The sequence below is a fragment of the Apium graveolens genome, chromosome 9 (assembly GCF_009905375.1).
Source record: "Apium graveolens cultivar Ventura chromosome 9, ASM990537v1, whole genome shotgun sequence".
NCBI classification, from domain to species: Eukaryota; Viridiplantae; Streptophyta; class Magnoliopsida; order Apiales; family Apiaceae; genus Apium; species Apium graveolens.
Window position 1 is genome coordinate 264,024,763 of NC_133655.1, and position 21,340 is coordinate 264,046,102.

Consider the following 21,340-nt stretch of genomic DNA (forward strand, 5'->3'; position numbering starts at 1 on the left):
CTGGTTCACTCAAGGAAGTTGGATCATTGGTAGTGTTCTGTATTCTTCTTTCATCAGCACTTCCCAATCTAGTTTTATCTCTTGCTTCCTTTCGAGTAACTACTCTTGTTTCAAAACCACTTGCAGCAGTCTTCAAAGGTTGAGTCTATTTTGCTTTAGTGAATCCTGGTAGGAGTGTCTTTGATCTATCTTCTGATATCAAGTTAACTTGAGCTATGTCAGAGGTTACTTGCTTCTTTGGAATATCAGAACTTACTGTCTCTTGACTCTGAATAACTTGAGCCATGTCAGAGGTTGTTTTAAGAACTTTTCTTGAAGTCAGAGCAAGATCATCCTTTTCATCAGTGATTTCTTCATTCTCAAGAGGCACATAAACCTTGATAGGTTCAGCAACCTTTTCTTTACCCTTGGATCTTGGATCTATCTGTGGTTGTGATTTAACCAATGTTGCTTCAGTATTTGTCCTTTCTTTTATCACAATGCCTTTGAGTTTTGGAAGTATCTTTTTACCAGAAGCTTCAGATTTAGATATGACTTTTTCTGATTTAAGTCTGGCTTCTTCTTCCATTAAACTCGCCAAGTCCATTCCTAGATTTTCCTGAAGAAATAACTGTCTTGACATTTCTTCATCAAGATCTAAAAGTTCATCAGAACTTATCATTTTACCAGTAGCAGAACTAATTCTTTTTCCAGTATCAGAACTTGTCCTGTGACTTGTGATTTCAGCTTTTCTTGATGAGAAACCTCTACCTTGACTATGACCTCTACCCATTCCAGAGTTTCCTTGATCATCCTTTTCATCATCCTTCTCTTTCAGTATCTTGTCAGCCTTGCATTTGGACTTAATTACTTTCTCCCCCTTTTTGGCATCAGCATGTAGTAGAAGAGAGACAAGCAATTCCACTGAGGCTTGGATTTCAGTAAGTTGAGATTGCTGAGAAGCTTGATTTTGCAGAATATCATCAATCTGAGCTTGTTGTTTCTCATGAGTCTTCTCAATATAAGCAATCCTGTCAAAGGTAGGTTGGAAGAACTTTTTCTTGTCAATTTTCTGAATTTGGTCCTGTTTGATGAATCCTTCATCAATCATGTGTAGCTCTGCATGAGTAGTTAAATGGAGACCTTGTAGATGTTTAGTACTCAATGCAGTGACTCTAAGCTGGGTTTTGAAATCATCAGAATTTAATATTTCATCAGCTTTTATCAAGTGCTCAGCCAGATGCTTTGCAGATAGAACACAGGAAACTGAGTTCCATTCCTTAGTCCACTCATGTCCTGCAGGAGTTTCACTCCAAGGCACTGGTGCTTCTCTGGTAACAAACTTCTTAACAAGTTCAGATTTAAGAATAGTTTGTTGAGGAGCATGTCCTGAAGGACCTGCTTCATCAGCATCTGTATTTGGAGCAGCATCACCAGTATCTCCAGCATTTGCAGCATCAGAACTTACAGAATCAGTATCTTCTGATAAAACAACAGTGTGAGTAGCAATGGAGGCTTCAGCATCCTCTAATTGCTAATCTGGTTCTAAGTTCTGATCAACAGCCATATCCTGATGTTCACCTATATTATGATCATCAGCATCTAGATGAAGAGAAGGTGTAGAAGAGAAGTCTGGATTTTGAGCAGCATTAGTAACAGGTGTTGTTGATGGATTAGTTGATGTTGGAGCTTCTAAGAGAATTACTTCAGGCACAACCAGGTTCTGAACATCAATTTCAGTACTTGTGCCTGGAACAACAGGAGATACAGACGTTCGAACAGGAGACACAGATGGTGTGTTGGCCTTGTCAGGAACAGCTTCCTGAGATGGAGTTGATGAAGAAGAAGTGACTTGAGCAAATTCCTTTTCTTGTGAGATCAGAGATTCATGATCTCCTTCCTTAGCTGCTGCTTCTTCATCATCTGAAACTGGCCTTTTTGCCCTCTGTTTCTTGTATCTCTTTATAGATATGGATTCCTTGGGAGTGTCAGGAACAGTCATTCTTCTAAGCCTCTTGAGAAGCCTAGATCCCCCAATTCCAGAATCCTTCTGAGAAGTCACTGTCTCAGCTTCTTTGATAACAGATTCTGATGTAGAAACCTGTTCCTCACTGTCAGACTCATCTCTCAAAACAATCCTCCTTCTCTTTTGAGGTGTTTGAGGAACAGTCTTTATCCTCTTAGGCTTGGAAGATGAAGGCTTCACAGTAGGTGCTGAGGATGAGGGTTGAACTGTCTGTGAAGTGGAGAGATAGGATTTGATATACTGTCTGAGGGTTAGTTGAGTAGTATGAGTGGTATGTTATGATGGTTGTTGTGGTATTTGGGAGGTGGTTGTTGCTTGAACATCAGGATAAACAGATCTATAGGAATCAGGATCAGCATTTACTAAGATCTGTTTTACAGACTGAGGAATCTGTAAAGGTCTAATCACTTGTTTCTTAGTGTCAGCATTTACCAGGTCATTAAAGTAACGTTTTGCAACTTTGAAAGGTGGAGTTAAGGTACTGGTTAGTCGAGACTCATCAGTACAAAAAGTATATATAAGTTGACAGAATCTAGCAAAGTAGACAACATTCCTATCCTCTGTCATCCTATCCCCAATAAAACCTATTATAGCAGTTGCAAAATCAAAATGAGTTTGGTTTATAACGGCATACCCGATGTGCTGACTCATTATAGGGATGGCATCAAAATTCGAACACTTGTTCCCAAAAGCTTTAGTGATGCAGTCGAAGAAGAAGCTCCATTCCCTTCTGATATGAGCCTGTTTCAACTGCCCAAGCTTTGCCAAACTCTGTTCATACCCCCAAACTGGCCATTAACTCCTGAAGAGCTGATTCCTCTGGAATTGAAAAAGTACATCCTTCTGGGAGATGTAGAGCCTTGCGTATTGTACCAGGAGTGACTGCTTATGAAGAATCACCCATTTCGAAAACAATACTAGGAGTACCATTTTGACCACCATTATCAAAGTTTCCAGTCCTCCAAAGTGTCAGAACTTGTTGGCTTGAGAATACTGAAGGTTGGGTCAATGCATACCCGATTTCACTGTGTGCAAGAAGATCTTGCACAAAATGCAATTCAGACGGAGCTTCAGCATTATCAAGAATTGTAGCATAGTTGTTTGGAACAAATTTAGCTCCATCAATGATTAAATCCTTTGGTGTCATGAAATTAATCGAGATTTATAAGTGCCTGTTAGGTGTTTGATAGAATGTCTATATGAAAAACCAACGTTAGAAGAAGAAAGAGAGTACAAGCAAATAGAGAGAAAAAGTATGAAAGGAAATAAAAGATTAAAAAATCCTCTCTCTGTCTTACTTATACTTTTGAAAAAAAAATGTAACCGTTGGACACCTGTCAGACATGCAGTAAAAACGAATAGTTAATGGGCATGAGAAAACAGTAATCATTACTTACCCACTTGCAGTTTTTCAAGGAAAAACCGTTCCACTTACCCAGTTATTCCATTAATCAAGGTGAAACAGTTTTAATTTAAAATTGAAACTGTTCCCACTTATTTAATTATTTTTCACTGCAACATCAGTATTCTGAAAAAAAAATTGAGTGAAAATGACCATAATAAATCAGATGGGCAAGTACTGATAAAATCAAATCAGAACTTAAGTTAAAACAGAATTTATATGGTCATCAGAATAAGAATATGTATCAGGATTTATCAATGCATTACAAAATATCTCAGAGACAAGATCTTGAAACAAAAACAAATTTCATTAATATATCAAGAGAATACATTCATGAAATTTAAATTATATCAGAACTTGTATAAGATTTCCCTAAGCTGCTAAACCTAACGTCAACAGCCTTTGTCCTAGCTCAAGAAGCAGGGCAAGGCTGATGATGAAGAAAAATAGGAAGAAGAAAATAAATCATTTCTTCTTCCCACTCTCGACAAACAGAATAGCGAGTCGAATGATTCGCTCTTGCTGGCGGAGAGCTTCCAGCCTTTCCTCCTCCAATCACTCCAGATGGCGATGGTAGTCCATGTAGAAGAACAGGAGGTGGGTAAGTACCTCCTGGGGAACGGAGTCTCATATCTCATCAGGAATGGCAGTAACGTGCCATTCCTGCTGCCAATCGGCACAGCTCAGCTCCATGTTGAATGTTTCGTAGTTCAAAAACATGTTGTAATTGACCATGGTATTTTTGATATAAAGATTATGAAGGTGAGTTTGTGATAAAAGATTTGATGGGAAGGCTGATGTGAAGTGGTTGCTTATATAGGCAAGAGAATGCCAGGAGACGCAAAGAAATTGAATGCTTACAGGTAGAATTAATTCTACCTCGTCTCCCCAGACTTGGAAAAAGAAAAACATTCATTGGAAAGAGAAAACATGGTTTAATGCGCACAAGAAGCAAGTAAAAGTTGACTGTTCATGTACGAGTACCACTATCCCTAACTATAGTGACTATTAATCTTCCACTTCAACATATTCTGGTTTAAACTGAGACTGTTGTCAAATTTTATCCACAAATAAGTCAAGTAAAGAATCAGACTGTAATATCAAAACTTAGACTTATATCAGAACTTAACAGTCATCAGAACATAATTTCTTAACTCGAAAAAGGAATGCCTATTTTAGTAAGTCCTCACACAAATTCTGATTTATATTCTTTAGAACTTAATCATCAGAACATGCAATCAGAACTTGTCCTCAGAATTTATGCAATGTGACACAATGACTGTTCATCTAAAACAACATAGATCACCACAGTGATTTTCATCATTCATATGGAGTGGTTAGTGTGTGCATTAAGCTAAATATCAGACAAGGAGTAAAGTCTGATTCACTTCAGTACATCTTAGAAATAAGGCATAATTAAAACTTTGCTAAAGAGCTGTCATTATTCTGAAACCTACTGTTGAATGAGTTTATGCTTGAGTTCACCTCAACTATTTTATGCTAATTTTGTGCATCTTTTTAAATTCCATTTTACAGTGGCTTCTCAGTGTAAGTGAGTCACGACTGCTTATCAGAATTTATGCTATTATCAGAGTATTTCTCCAGTAATCATAGAGTGTGAAAAGTCACCAAGAAAATATTTTGCTTTTCTAATGCATATTTACTTAATACCAGCAATGCACTTGGGTCGTCCCTTCCACATTTTTACTCTAGATCTCAAAGGAGTACCTGATTTTAATCCATGATTACTTTCTTTTTCTTTTGATAAGAGAGGTTTATCAGCACTTAGTACATTCAACAGATTTACTAGCATCAGAACTTAACAGATGAGAAGCAATATTCTAGTTTGTGACTTAGTAATAAGATAGACCAAGTAAACTCAGCTAAGCTCAATTATCAGAATTTGCTTGTGTCAATAGATTTCCACAGTAATAATTACTTCTTACATGGGATCCCTTGTTTATTGAAGACTACTAGGTCAGCATCTAGCACAGTTATCCTCATAGGATTGAATAGTTACCTAAACAGACATATCACTATCAGAGTTTAGAAACATTTATCAGACAACAGTCAGTACTTAAACACATTTTTCAATTAAGCACATAATACACAAAGAGATTAAATTCTGTAAATACTGATCATAAAGTCTGATGCATCAGAACAAAACTAAGTAGATTTAGAGAAAGAACCTGAAACCATTCCAAGTTCATTTACCAATCTTGTAAAAGTAGCTTCACACAATGGTTTTGTGAAGATATCTGCTAGTTGTTGATCTGTTGGAACAAAGTGCAATTCCACTGTACCTTCATCCACATGTTCCCTGATGAAGTGGTACCTAATGCTGATGTGCTTTGTCATAGAGTGTTGAACTGGATTACCTGTCATAGCAATAGCACTTTGATTATCACAATAAATAGGGATTTTAAAATATGTTAACCCATAATCGAGTAACTGATTCTTCATCCAAAGAATCTGTGCACAACAGCTTCCTGCAGCAATATATTCTGCTTCTGCAGTTGATGTGGAAATTGACTTTTGTTTCTTGCTAAACCAAGAAACCAATCTGCCTCCAAGAAATTGGCAGCTTCCACTTGTGTTTTTCCTGTCAATTTTGCAACCTGCAAAATCTGCATCTGAGTAACCTATTAGTTTAAAATCTGATTCTCTGGGATACCACAATCCCAGATCAGCTGTTCCCTTAAGATACTTGAAAATTCTTTTCACAACTGTTAAGTGAGGTTCTCTTGGATCTGCTTGAAATCTTGCACAAAGACAGGTAGCATACATGATATTAGGTCTACTAGCAGTTAGATAGAGTAGAGAGCCAATCATACCTCTATAATCAGTAATATCTACTGATTTACCAGTATCCTTATCCAGTTTTGTTGTAGTAGCCATGGGAGTGGATGCACTTGAACAATCTTGCATTCCAAATTTCTTCAGCAAGTTTCTGGTGTAGTTAGTTTGACAAATAAAAGCGTCTTCTTCATTCTGCTTGACTTGAAGGCCCAGAAAATAGCTAAGTTCATCCATCATACTCATCTGATACCTTAACTGCATCAGTTTGGCAAACTTCTTGCAAAGTCTGTCATTTGTAGACCCAAAAATGATATCATCAACATAAATCTGGACCAGAAGTAAGTCATTTCCATGGTTGAGGTAGAACAATGTTTTGTCTATAGTTCCTCTGTTAAATCCACTTTCCAGAAGAAACTGAGCTAAAGTCTCATACCATGCTCTGGGAGCTTGCTTAAGTCCATAAAGTGCTTTATCAAGCCTGTAGACATAATCTGGATGTTTGGAATCTACAAAACCTGGAGGTTGTTCAACATATACTTCCTTCTCCAATTCTCCATTGAGAAAAGCACTTTTCACATCCATTTGAAAGACAGTAAACTTTTTGTGAGCAGCATAAGCCAAAAATATCCTTATGGCTTCTAACCTAGCAACAGGTGCAAATGTTTCATCATAATCAATTCCCTCATGTTGAGAATATCCTTTTGCAACCAGCCTTGCCTTATTCCTCGTAATTATGCCATCACTGTCAGTTTTGTTTCTGAATACCCACTTTGTACCAACAACAGATCTATTCTTTGGTCTTGGCACTAGGGTCCACACTTTGTTTCTTTCAAATTCATTTAACTCTTTCTGCATTGCTTGCACCCAATCAGCATCTTGAAGAGTTTCTTCCACTTTCTCTGGCTCAGTCTGAGAGAGAAAATAATTGTAAAGACATTCGTTTGAAGTACCTGTTCTAGTTCTGACACCTGCATCAGGATTTCCAATTATCAAATCAGGTGTATGTGATTTAGCCCACTTCCTTGCAGATGGAAGGTTTTCTCTAGAACTGGATGCTCCCCCATGATCCATGTTGTCTTCAGCTTCATTTTCTGATGCTTCCCCTGAAACTATGCTCTCTGAGTTGGATTCTTCAAAATTTAGATTTTCAGAACTATCAGAACTTGGCTTATCAGAACTTGATGAATCAAAACTTGAAGAGCCAGACGTATGTTCTGATGCTTCTTGAGATGTGGTAAGACCTTGAGTATACTCCCCCTGCATAGGTGCATCTTTCTTTGACGTAGTCACCACAGTTTCAATAACATCAGAGTTTAATCCATCAGAGTTGGCATTATCAAGACTTAGATTGTCAGGATTTTCAGTATCAGAATTTGAGTCTTCATTTTCAAATCTCAGCTGATCATGATCAATAAAATCTTCAATTCCAGTAATCTTCTTGTCATCAAAGGAGACATTGATAGATTCCATGACCACTCTTGTTCTCAAATTATAGACTCTGAAGGCTTTTGTGGAAATTGGATATCCAAGAAAAATTCCTTCATCAGCTTTTAGATCAAATTTGGATAGCTGTTCAGGATGAGTCTTAAGAACAAAACACTTGCATCCAAATACATGAAAGTACTTCAGATTTGGCTTCTTTTTCTTTACCATCTCATATGGTGTTTTTCCTTGCTTGTTAATGAGTGTTGCATTTTGAGTAAAACAAGCAGTCTGCACAGCTTCAGCCCAGAAATAGGCTGGAAGTTTTGCTTCTTCAAGCATTGTACGTGCAGCTTCAATGAGAGTTCTATTCTTCCTTTCAACAACTCCATTTTGCTGTGGAGTTCCAGGAACAGAAAATTCCTGCTTAATTCCATGGTTTTTGCAGAACTCTTCCATTATCAAATTCTTGAACTCAGTGTCATTATCACTCCTTATGGTTTTCACAGAATCTTTGACCAATTTATCCAGATGTTTGACATGATCAATCAAGATAGATGCAGTTTCACTTTTTGTGTGCAAGAAATACACCCATGTATATCTGGTGAACTCATCCACTATGACCAACGCATATTTCTTCTTTGCAATAGACATGACATTCACTGGACCAAATAGATCAACATGTAGTAGATGATAAGGCTCAAGAATTGATGATTCAGTCTTGCTCTTGAATGAATATTTTCTTTGTTTGGCCTTCTGACAAGAATCACAAAGGCCATCAGGAGCAAATACTGACTTTGACAGTCCTCTCACAAGATCTTTCTTGACTAGTTCATTTATATTGTTGAAATTTAAATGAGAGAGTTTCTTGTACCAATTCCATCTTTCTTCAATTGATGCTCTACTCATCAGACAGATTGCAGAACCATCAGTACTTGTTGAAAGCTTAGCTTCATAAATGTTACCATGCATGTATCCTTTCAGAACAACTTTGCCTTTAGATTTACTCACAACTTCACAGTGTTCTTCAAAGAAATCAACATTATAACCTCTGTCACATATTTGACTTATACTCAGCAGATTGTGTTTAAGTCCTTAGACCAGAGCTACTTCTTTAATGATGACATTCCCAAGATTGATATTGCCATATCCCAATGTTTTTCCAATGTTTCCATCTCCATAAGAAACACTTGGGCCAGCTTTCTCCACAAAGTCTGATAGCAGGGCCTTATTTCCAGTCATATGTTCTGAACATCCACTGTCGAGAACTAGAATATTTTTCCTGTTGCCCTGCAATCATAAAGACCACTAATGATTAGTTTTAAGGACCCAGACTTGCTTGGATCCTTTGGCCTTATCAAGTTTGTTAACATTTGCAGCGGATTTAGCATCAGAGTTTATGTTAACATTTTTCTTATCAGAACTTACACTATCAGACTTTGAATCAGAATTTTACACTAGAAGAAACAATGGAAACTTTCTTCAAAGAAGGTTTTATTTGATAATAATCATAGTACAAACTATGATATTCCTTACAAGTATAAATGGAATGCCATAAACTACCACAATGAAAATAAGGATTTTGTGGTTTATATCTAACAGACTGACTCTTAACTCCTGATTTTGAAGGTAAGGAGTTTATGTTCTTATTATTCCTGCAAAAGGAAGCCAGATGGTTAGAACTTCCACAGTTATGACACGTTTTCCTAGGAGTTTCAGGAACAGGCTTATAATTATTGCTTTTATTAACACCTTCATTTCCATTCCTATTTTTCCTAGGTGATTTTACCTTGTTTGCAGAGCATCCCATATCTCCTTAGCAGTCTTGCAGTTAATTACCTGTTTGACATTACATTATTAATGGCACTATGCAGTAAGTGTCGTACCTTAGCATCCTTAGCAATTGATGCAATATCTTCAGCTAGTATAATCACTCTTCTCCTTTGGTACGGTCTTTGCTGCTTCACCTGCAACTGCAACAGCGAGCTTGGTTGGTTTGTGAGGCCCTTCCTTGATTCTATCAAGATATTCTGGATATGTTGCTTCCAGGAACATGGTCATCCTTACCTTCCATATGGGATATTCAGATGGTCTCAGTATGGGAACTCTGATGGTCTCATACCGACTTTGAATTTGTGTCTTTGGTGGTTCTTCAGTTTTGGTAGGCTTAGTTGGAGTTTCTGTGTCAAACATGATTGTGTTTGGATCTTAAACTGTATGTGCGTTAACAGATAAGCTCTGATACCACTTGTTAGGTCACACATACTGTAGAGGGGGTGAATACAGTGTAAAGTACAATCAAATCGAACTTTAATATCTCAAGTAACAGAAAATAAACTTTATTGAAACAATAAACTATGTTACAGTATGAAACTGTTACCTCTCAGTGATGAACAAATATCACGAGAGCTGTTAGGGTTACAATAAATAATCTTCTCGAATATGATAACACTTATAGTGTAAACCCTATGTCTGTGTTTATATACTACACAGTTACAAGATAATCGCTAATTGATATGGAATATAATTCTGCTTTCTAAAATATATCAATCAGATATCTTTTCTTCCAAGTATTCAATTCTTCATAGAATTCCTTCTTCATGCATATCTCTTCTTATGTTTATCTCGATCTTCTTTCCTTTAAACAGCTATTGTCCTTATCTGAACATCTTCAGCACTTAAGTTCTGATATCCATCTTCTGATGATTATCTCCTGATAATATAAGTACTGATATCCTTAAGTCCTGACTTCCAGTAAGTACTGATTTATCCTGTTTAAGTAAGATCTGAAAACTAAACATAAATCATATTAGCCATGACATTATCAAATATATCTAATATACAAATTTGCAATTGGTGCTAAAATAACATTATATAGGTATGAATCTAGAAATTACAATGTATATACAATTTTGTTTATATAAAAACAATATAAATATATGGTATATAAGAATCAAAAAACGGGTAAAGTATTACATAAAGAATTATAAGTCATATATGAATAAAAAGGAACAAAAATGGTATATTTAGAGTTAAAGCAAGATTTAAAAAAGGATGAAACCAAAAGTCCGTAAAACAGAAAAGAGGTGAAATCAAAATATCCCTTAAAAGATGATTTCCTTATTAATTAATAATAATACTGTATAAAGGATTCCATTTTATTATTTTAATAAAAAATAAAAAAGAATTCTACGAAAAATAGAAATATTGTAATTATAATATAATTCCAATCTATATTTTGATAAAAAAAACCAACATAAAACTCTACATGAAAGAGAACTATATGGGTGAAACCAAAATACGGCGTAACTGTATTAAGATGAAACCAAGTACCATATCAAGAAATAATTTGAAGTTCTACGAAAATAGAATTGTAATCATATTACGGTTTGAACAATTTTATTATTTTCTAGTGGTGAAACCAAAATATAATTTTTTTTATAATATTCATACCATTTTATTAAAATGGAATTCTACCAACAAATTAAAAAAATTCTAAATTAAAAAAATTCAATTTAAACACATGGTCTATTTACTTGGTCGTATTTTATATTTCTCGGAACCTATTTAGTTGAGCCAATTTATGAACTTATTTATTTTAAAATATAATTAAAAATAGGATTCAAACCTTTAAAAATAATAAAAAATTACGGCTTATAAAAAATTTAAAAATGAGTAAAAATAATATATATACAATTATAAGTCATATAGGAGGAATAAAAAGGGATAAAAGTTATACACTTGAGTTATAAAAGGTGAAACCAAAAGGTAGTGGAACTAAAAATAAGTGAATATGTTTCATTTATTAATAAAGAAAAATGGGTAAAAAAAATACATATAAAATTATAAGTCGTATTGGAATAAAAAAGGATAAAAATATTACACGTAGAGTTACACCATGAATCATAAAAACAAAAAAAACAAAGTTATAAAAGGTGAAACCAAAAGGTGGTGGAACTAAAAATAAGTGAATATGTTTTGTTTATTAATAATGAAAAACAGGTAAAAATAATACATATAGAATTATAAGTCATATAGGAATAAAAAGGATAAAAATATTCTACGTAGAGTTACACCATAAATCATAAAAACAAAAAAAAACAAAAGGTAATAGAACCAAAAAATAAGTGAAAACAAAGTATCACTTAAAAAATTTATTAATAAAGAAAAACAGGTAAAAATAATATATATATATATATAATTATAAGTCATTATAGGAATCAAAAAGGATAATAATAATACAATTAGAGTTAGAGTTGTAACAGAAAAGTGAAACCAAAAGGTGGTGGTACCAAAAAATAAGTGAAACCAACTATCACTTGAAAGCAGGTTTCGCTTATTAATAAAGATTATTAATTATCATACACTCTCTCTTTCTCTCTGTACTCTCTCTTTCTCTCTGTACTATATATCAATATATTCTTAATGCACGCTAGTGAACGTATACAATATTTACATAGATAAGGGTATTAAGGTAATTTACTAATTTACTAATTAATAAAAAACCGACACAGACACGGTCATAACCCATTACAATCTTAATTCATTCTCCGGCAATCTTGGATAAGGAAAGATTTTGAATTACCTCTCTCCCTCTCTCTCTAATTCAACTGTAACGCAATGATCAAGCAAATTAGCAAATTCTCTGGAGGAGATGATTACACTTTCCTTTTATTCATGTTATTTCAAAATTTCAATTTTCATTTTACTCCTCCCACAGCACTAATCTTTGATTGTTACCTCTGTTGTGGTTAAATTATTTCAAACATGGAATATGGAGAACCTCCGCCGTCAAAATCCGATAAAGGTATGTATCCTGTTGTGTTCATATCTTCATGTTCAAACCTTGAGATGTACTGACATTTGCTACCACATTTCAATTTACGTCAGGTCGGAAAAGGAATATACTTGATTCTGAGATGGGGGCATCATGTGGTGTATCTCTGAACTTATAATAAATCTTTTATGCTTTTATTTTTCAAATAGTTGATAGTTGATTCTTATATTTAAACAAGTTTCTTTCATTGCATAGTAGTCAAGCGCCGAGGTACAGGGAATGCCTTAGACACCTTTTTACAAAATAGGATGGATAGTATACAAAGCTGTAGAGAACAAACTCATGATGTCCTGTCTGAATGCAAAGAAAATTTATCTCGACTAAATAGTCAGATGCCTACTAATAGACCAGTTGTGGATGGTAATATAAATTTTTAATTTTAATTACTTCTACAGCCTATTCAGTATGATTTTATTTGTTTGGCGATGTGAATTGTTATTATATATAATTGTGTTTAATATAGTTATGTAAGAACTGAATTAGAATCTACTTCATTGTATATTTGAATTAAAAACTTTCAGCAAGAACTCCATTACGGAATATTGACCAGGAGATGCAGTGTTCTACCAATAATATCATTAAAATGCCGCTCCAAACTGGAATCCATTATAATAGACCAGGTGTGTGCCTTTTAATTACCTAATCCTAATAGTATATGTTTAAAATGGAACATGTAAATTTTTAATTGCACATATTTCCTCAATCCTGGCTTTTATAGCACATACATTTTTATTTTATAAAATCTTATTGATCCTGTAACTTTGTCTGCAACTCACAGAAAATAAGATGGATGTTGAATGTCATTTCTTCATTTTACTATGTTATAGGAGGACGTGTGTTGATGTCTTCGACTCCTACCCCTACGATTGCTAAACCTGTGCTTGAAACACCTGTCAGTGGTGTCACTACATGTGTTGACCAGTCACCAAAAATAAAGCGTCGAGGTCGTGGACCAAGTATTAACACCATTTTGAAGAATAATAAGGAAAACTTTATTCCTCCACACATTGTTAACCAAAACACGGATACACGCGGTATTCCAGTGTGCTATAGCTCGAGCTGTAAGTTATTACATAGTCTTTTCAAATTGATGACATTAGGCACTATGTAGCTTTAGTTTAATTAGATTTAATTATTTTTCACTGATTTCATTGAAATGCAATATTCCGTTAGTGTACAGGCAAACTCCTATTTCCAATTTTGAGTATGTGAATGATAGTTACCACTGCAGAAATAATACGTGCAAGAGTAAAGGTAGTACGCAATCTTAATACAGACTTTTAACCTTGGATGTTATAAAATTATCCTTCTTATATTGTTAATATAATACCACCTGAACCTGGACATATAGAGAGTACCGGAAGTCAAGCACAAACACATTCCCGAAACTACGTGTATTCTCATGGCCAGTTGTTTCAACATCCATATGGTAAGTTGGTTTTTAATTATTATAAATTCCGAATTTTAAAGTTATTACATTGAATGTTAATTCTGTATTTTCCATCAGAAATTTGTGATGCTTCAGCGCAATATGACAACAATGCAGCAACAACCCAAATTTCTTATATTTCAACAAATAAAGGTATATTTCCAGAATCATATTTAATGGTAGCACTTCTTTTTCATATAGTTACAAGTTTGCATAAATTTGACTTTGAATGAATTTTTAATAACAGGCAAAGGACCTGTAACACATGATCTCTCAATTGATTCACACAATCAGTCCCATGTAAATAAATCTGTAAGAATTGAATCACCTGTTGTTCCCAGAAAAAAAGGTACATTTTCAGGCTTAAATTGCACTTCAATCTAGCAATTGCACTGTGGAAATATACTAATATTTACGTCTATATACTCCAGTCTCTATAGGCCCAGGTAGAAGAGGTTGAAAATCCAACGTTATATCTTCAATTGTCCAGGAGAGTATCATCAAATCAGGTTAATATTATTGTTCAACGTTACTCTTGGACATATTGTTTCAGGATTTATTTATCATTTAAATGCATGTTTCATGTGTAATTAACAGATAAAAAGCTGGATACATTTGGAGTATATAATAAAAATGATACAAATAACGTTCAACAAAAATATTATACTACAGAGCAATGTGAATCCGGTTCATCTTCTGGGGCACGTAATTTGTATGACAGCTTTAACAAAGCTGGTGACCACTTCCAGTATGAAGAAATACATTTTGACGTTGGTATGTCAATGCAGATAAATAATATTGTTTTATAACATTGAGAAATATTGTGAGTTTTGATTTGTTAATCTGGATACATAATATATTATTATAAATGTTCTCACCTCATTTGCGCAGATGAGAATCTGGAGGGTGCTGCTGAGTCAGCTACTGATTCTTGGGAAGGCTATCTTAATATAGGATCTCCTGATTGCATATGCACTCATTGTGGAGCGGTTATGTGGAGTAGTTATGTGGAGTAGGGAATGTAACAATAAGTCAAACAGAAATGCACAGCCAACCTTCTCTTTATGTTGTAAAAATGGACAAGTTGAGCTACCTCGAGAACGACAACCTCCAGAACCACTCGCCTCTCTTCTCCATTTTTCAAGACACTTTAGACTCAGAATTAGAGTGTACAATGTTATGTTTGCAATGTGCTCCAGTGGAGGAAGAGTTGACCATACCATAAATAGAGGCAGAGCACCATACTGCTTTAAAGTTCGTGGTCAAAATTTACATTTTATTGGAAGCTTACTGCCAGAGGATGGTGATAATCCAAAATACTGTCAGTTGTACATTTATGACAAAGAGAACGAGCTCTCTAATAGGATGAATGTATTTGGTGAAGCCAGAGATCAGTTGGACCACAAAATTGTGGAAGCGTTAATGCAGATGTTTCATGAACATAACAAAGTAGTTCACCAGTTTTTGACAGCGCGTGAGCGTTATAAAGATGATACCTTGGACGAATATAATTTAGTTCTTATTTCTTCTGAGGCGGCCAATGGAAGACCAAATATTATCGGACCTTCGGATGAAGTAGGTGGATTGATAGTGAACACAAATCCGGACACACCAGGTTTTAGAGAAACAATTGTACACACACGAGATCAAAAATTACAGCGAGTGTGAGAGACCGATTTATTTTTTATGCAACTCCAGTATCCGGTACTTTTTCCGTGGGGAGATGATGGTTTTCATACCAAAATTTCATTGAAGAAGATTAAGGCAAGAAATAAGGTTGTTACAGAAAATGAGAGTGATGAGCATGAGCGTAAGAATAGAGAATATGTTTCAATGAAGGAATATTATAACTACAAGCTAATGATACGTCCTTTGGAAGGTATAGTTATTTTCTTTTTTCAAACAACTGTACAATGTCTGTTCAAAATTCACATTCGTGTCAACTAAATTGTGCAAAATTCATATATAGATTAAAAGTTATGTTATTGTTTATTGTTCTCCATACGTAATGTATTAAACATTTATTTGGCAGGACTTACTCCTCATCTTGGTGGAAGGTTATGGCAGCAGTATGTTGTTGATGCTTTTACTGCTGTTGAACAGTACAGGCTAGATTGGATTAGCAGAAACCAAACAACAATTAGATCTGACCTTTATTCTTCTGTTCGTGATGCACTCCGTAAAGGGGACAACGATCCAGATTATGTTGGGAAATGTATAATCCTGCCTGCATCATTTACCGGATCTCCAAGGTACATGTCCCAATACTTTAAGGACTCTTTAGCACTTTGTCGTGTTATTGGACATCCAACATTATTCTTAACAATGACATGTAACTCCAAGTGGCCTGAAATTAAAGAAATGATGAAGCACTTGCCCGGAGTTGACGTTTGCGATGCCCCTGATATTGTTACCAGGGTATTTAAGCTAAAGCTTGAACAACTTATTGAAATGATCAAGAAGAAAAATTATTTTGGCAGGTGTATAGGAAGTGAGTAAAATTTACGTACCTCATCTTAATTATAAATCATATTTTCGTTTACATTTGGTTGAATCATTGTTATTCCAAAACTGCAGCATTTACCATGTGTTTCCTAATAATTTTATGATTTATTAATTTTCAGTAATGCATGTCATTGAGTTTCAGAAACGGGTTTACCACATTGCCACATGCTGATATGGTTGCATCCAGATGACAGACCAAAGAATACAGACCAGATTGATGCGTTGGTGTCCACTGAGATTCCTGACAAAAATAAAGATCCTGTGGGATATGCAGCTGTTAAGAACTATATGATACATGGACCATGCGGACAAGATTATACATATTCTCCGTGTATGGTGAAAGGGAAGTGCATGCGTCATTTTCCCAAGAGGTAGATCATTTATTTGCAGAGTAGATAAATTTCACATTTAATTTTTTTTTATTTTTTCTCTTAATTTTTATGGTATTTGAATTATTATAAATATAAATTCATGTGACAAGTAATTAATTTAATTAGGTACAATGTGAATACGTGTTTTGACGACTGTGGATTTCCTGGTTATCGGCGACGCAGTACTGCTGCACGTATTAATGTGAAAGGAACGGATCTAGACAATCAATATGTCGTGCCATTTAATAGAGATTTATTAGTTATGTTCCAGTGCCATATAAATTTGGAGATATGCAACAACTCCAGGTCTTTGAAGTACTTATTTAAGTATTGTTTAAAAGGACATGATCATGCAACAATGATGCTTAAAAAAAGTAAGGCAACTGCTTCAGCTGGTACACGTACATTACGTAAATCTCTTGATGAGGTGCAACACTATCTTAGCGGAAGATATGTATGTGCTTCTGAAGCATCTTGGAGAATTTTTGGCTTTGACATCCATTCACGATGGCCTTCTGTTGACCGTTTGCCAGTGCACCTTCCAGATCAAAAATACGTTAGTTTCAAGACTGGAGAATCTTTGCATAAAGTTTGTGATCGTGCTACTACAAAGCATACTAAGTTGGAGGTTTGGTTTATAGCAAACAAAGAAATACCCCGTGCCCGAGAATTTACATATTCGGAGTTCCCAAGCCAATTTACTTGGCTTCCCAGAGAATGCAAATGGAAAGAAAGACAAAGAGGTGATGTTGTGGGGAGACTATCAGAGGTACACGCAATTGCAGGGGACTTGCTGTATCTTCGAATGTTGCTAATGCGCAGGAAAGGCTGTTTGACATTTGAAGATATTCGAACTGTCAATGGTCATGTTTATGACAGTTTTAAAGAAACATGTGCAGCTCTTGGATTGCTCCAGGATGACCGCCAATGGCATGAGGCAATGGTAGAGAATTCTGAATCATCTTTTCCCAACCAATTACGTGAAATGTTTGTCAATATACTGGCCTATTGTTCTGTAACTGATCCACTTGCTTTATGGAATGAACATTGGAGATGTATGTCAGGTGATATTGAACATAATCGAAGACGGGTCATGCAAGACAACAACATACGTCTCTCTGAATTTGATATAAAAAATTATGCTCTTGCAGGTATGTAATAACTAAAAAAGTATATTCTTAGATTTCAAAAACTTACATTATATTATATCCGAGGTAGTGTTGTAGTACTTCAAATTGTGTCAAATTGATATGTCAAAAATTACAAATAATACCTTTTTAATGTATTTAGTTGTAGAATATATACAACTATCTATAAATTTAGTTGTAAGTAATGAAGTAGGATTCTAATTTTAATTTAAAATATATGCAGAAATAGAGAAGCTATTGAATGATGTAGGCAAAACTTTGAAAGATTACCCAACAATGCCATTCCCGCCCGATTTATTTAGATGTACGGACCAAAATCAACTTATTATTGAGGAAACATCATATAATAAGGCTGAGATGAAAGAGCAGCATGATATTAACTATGATAAACTGAACGTGGAGCAGAAGCAAGTTTATCATTCTATTCTTGATAGCATCGAGACTGAAAAGGGGGGTTTGTTTTTTGTTTATGGCTCGGGAGGTTGTGGCAAAACTTTTCATTGGCAAACTATATGTTGTCATTTGCGTTCTGAGAATAAAATAGTACTATCTGTAGCATCTTTCGGAATTTCCGCCACACTGCTACCTGGTGGAAGAACAGCGCATTCACGATTTCACATCCCTCTTAAACTAGATCATCAATCTACAACTGGAATTAAGCATGGAACGGATATTGCAGAACTATTGCATCATACCAGTCTGATCATATGGGACGAGGCTCATATGCAACATCGTTACTCTTTTGAATGTGTTGACCGGAGTTTGCGTGATATAATGTCATCGGTAGACCCTGGTAGATCAAACGAACCATTTGGCGGTATTACAGTAGTATTTGGTGGAGATTTTAGACAGATCCTTCCGGTTATACTGAAAGCTACAAGAGCTGAAGTTGTTGGAGCTACGCTGAATGCATCTACATTATGGGATCATTGCCAGGTTTTTTTGCTGAAACAAAACATGCGTCTATATTGTGGAAATACGGCTGAACAGAACAAAGCGATAAAAGATTTTAGTGAATGGCAGCTACAGGTTGGCAATGGAAAGTTGGATAATTCTATTAGTGGTGATAACAGGTCTTCAGTACAATTTCCAGTTCCTGAAGAGTATGTTGTTCGTTGTGAAGATAATCCAATTCAAAGTCTTTGTGATATCGTATATCCAAATTTTAACCAGAATTTATCCTCTCATTCCTACCTAAGGTCCAGGGCCATTCTTACTCCCACAAATGTTGTTGTTGATGATGTAAATTCAGTTATTCTAGACAAAATTCCAGGTACGACACACACATACCTTAGTCAGGATTCTATTGAGGATGCCAATGTCGAAGATAATGAATTTGATGACTCATTCTCTGTCGAATATCTTAATTCACTTAATATGCCATGCCTCCCTAAACACGAATTAAAGATAAAAGTTGGAGCCGCTGTTATGCTTATGAGAAACCTAAACCAGATTCTTGGACTGTGCAATGGTACTCGAATGGTGGTTACAGGTTGTAAAAAAAACAGCATAGAGTGTCAAAGTCTAACTGGAGCACATGTTGGTAGGAAACATCTTATTCCCTGAATTGATATGGTCCCAACCGATACAAAATGGCCGTTTGAATTTAAAAGGACTCAATTTCCATTACAACTTTGCTTTGCCATGACCACCAACAAAAGTCAGGGTCAATCGCTTGATACAGTGGGTTTGTACTTACCTAAATCGGTGTTTTGCCATCGTCAGTTGTATGTTGCAATTTCGCGAGTTACTTCTCCCAAAGGCCTCTACATCCTTATTGACACTGACTCAGGAGAATCAACAAACATTACCGAGAATGTTGTTTATGAGGAAGTATTCTATAATCTTCCTATGTTAGATGATTAGAAGGCTAATTTTTGTTCGAAATGGTTGTTTTAAATCCAATTGTGGTGGATTTCAGTTAGTTCTTTTCAAATAAATATAAATCAATGTTTGTAAGATTTAACTAAATGGTGGAGATTTATAATCAGTACCTTTTAATAAACTATAATTCAATATTTTGAGGGATTTATAGGAAATGTGTATGGTATAAGCAAAATTGATCATGTGGTTCTTGCTAAACATTGCAAGCAAAAGATCATGTTGCGTTTTAAATTTGAATATGCGAACTGCAGAAGTTCTGTGATCTTTTGCATAAGTAAATACATTTGTTGCAATTTTCCATATACATAGTTTATTGGTTTTAAGGTCATAATGTAATTAATATAATTTGTGGTTGATTCAGATTATCATAATCATAATTATTTCTGTTCCAGCGAGCTTCCAGCTTTCTCAATAACAGGCTCCAAGGTATTAAGTTTCTAAATCTTAAGTTATATAGTAGGTTTGCATTATCTTCCTTTTACTTTACATTAAAATAAAAATTTTACATTGAATATCATACTTACCATTGTCTTAGCTAGAAAAATAACTAATATGTGATGTGAGGCAAATATATAAATTCATCCAATGTGTATTGTAATCTGTGTCATAAACGGAAAGATGTGCATATTAGTTTAATCCAAGGACCTATGCAAATAAAATAATTATGATAAAAAAAATAGGTCAGAAGAAATTGATTAAACCCCTGGTACAAATAAGCAAGAACTTTTTGAATAGCGGGTGACCTGGAACCTAGCTGTTCTATGGATGATGAATATAGCAGTCTTGAATTGGCATTGCCTTGATATACAAATGACATGGTGATGAATTTTCAGATTATTAGCTTTATTTATTTGTCATCATATCACTTCTGATGAGATATATTATGAGCTATATCAAAAGTTATAATCTTATGTTCATTGTCACCAAACTTATAATTCAAGTTTAAGCAAATACTAATTGTTATAATTCTCTATGATCTAATATTTGTCCAAGTGCACATACATTTTATGGTAATCTGTAACTGTATCCTTTTATACTTCATCTGAAATCATATATTTTTTTTTTATTATAGAAGGCCTGTTCATATTCACATTCAAATAGATTATAGCATTTTAGTTGATCTCAGATTCAAGTGTAAAGAAGGATAATCAACATCACATTTGTAACCAAAACCTTGACATCTTGGTGCGCATCAGTGAACATGTGATATTTTATACAGTTTTCGCAAATAAATTACATATATCGTTGACTCAGTAGACATAATTGTTTATTGTTTATTCTTTTTTTTTCTGCACATTTATATATTTTCAAATATTCAAATTCAAATAGTACAGTTATTTTGATAAATAATTATACAGTTGAGAAATAATATTAATTTGTATTTTCAAGATAAAAGAAAGTGATGATTTTATAATAGATTGTTTTTTTTTGTTTCTTCTTATAGCTCGGTGATTCTCTCTACTGAAGTACATTTTAAAGAAGGACAACCAGACACCATATCATAAATATATTATGATGCTTAGCACCGGAAACTTTGT

The 21,340-nt window shown here is 34.6% G+C and overlaps 2 protein-coding genes across 2 annotated transcripts; both read left to right on the forward strand.

Moving 5' to 3' along the window:
* Positions 1–15,082: 15,082 nt before the first annotated feature.
* LOC141686262 (uncharacterized) lies at positions 15,083–15,562 on the forward strand. Its single transcript, XM_074491307.1, has one exon. It carries the CDS (start codon positions 15,083–15,085, stop codon positions 15,560–15,562), a length of 480 nt encoding a protein of 159 aa, XP_074347408.1.
* On the forward strand, positions 15,192–19,484 carry LOC141686263 (uncharacterized). The gene is made up of 5 exons (XM_074491308.1): positions 15,192–15,773; positions 15,927–16,385; positions 16,542–16,770; positions 16,897–17,921; positions 18,142–19,484. The coding sequence occupies exons 1-5, from the start codon at positions 15,581–15,583 to the stop codon at positions 19,482–19,484; spliced, it is 3,249 nt and encodes a 1,082-aa protein (XP_074347409.1). The 5' UTR covers positions 15,192–15,580.
* Positions 19,485–21,340: the final 1,856 nt, after the last annotated feature.

Coding starts and splice junctions, on each gene's coding strand:
- LOC141686263 (XM_074491308.1), top strand. CDS start 15,581: ATGCAACTCCAGTATCCGGTACTTTTTCCGTGGGGAGATGATGGTTTT. Junction 15,774..15,926: donor AATGATACGTCCTTTGGAAG/GTATAGTTATTT, acceptor TTTATTTGGCAG/GACTTACTCCTCATCTTGGT. Junction 16,771..16,896: donor ATGCGTCATTTTCCCAAGAG/GTAGATCATTTA, acceptor TAATTTAATTAG/GTACAATGTGAATACGTGTT.
- LOC141686262 (XM_074491307.1), top strand. CDS start 15,083: ATGTGCTCCAGTGGAGGAAGAGTTGACCATACCATAAATAGAGGCAGA.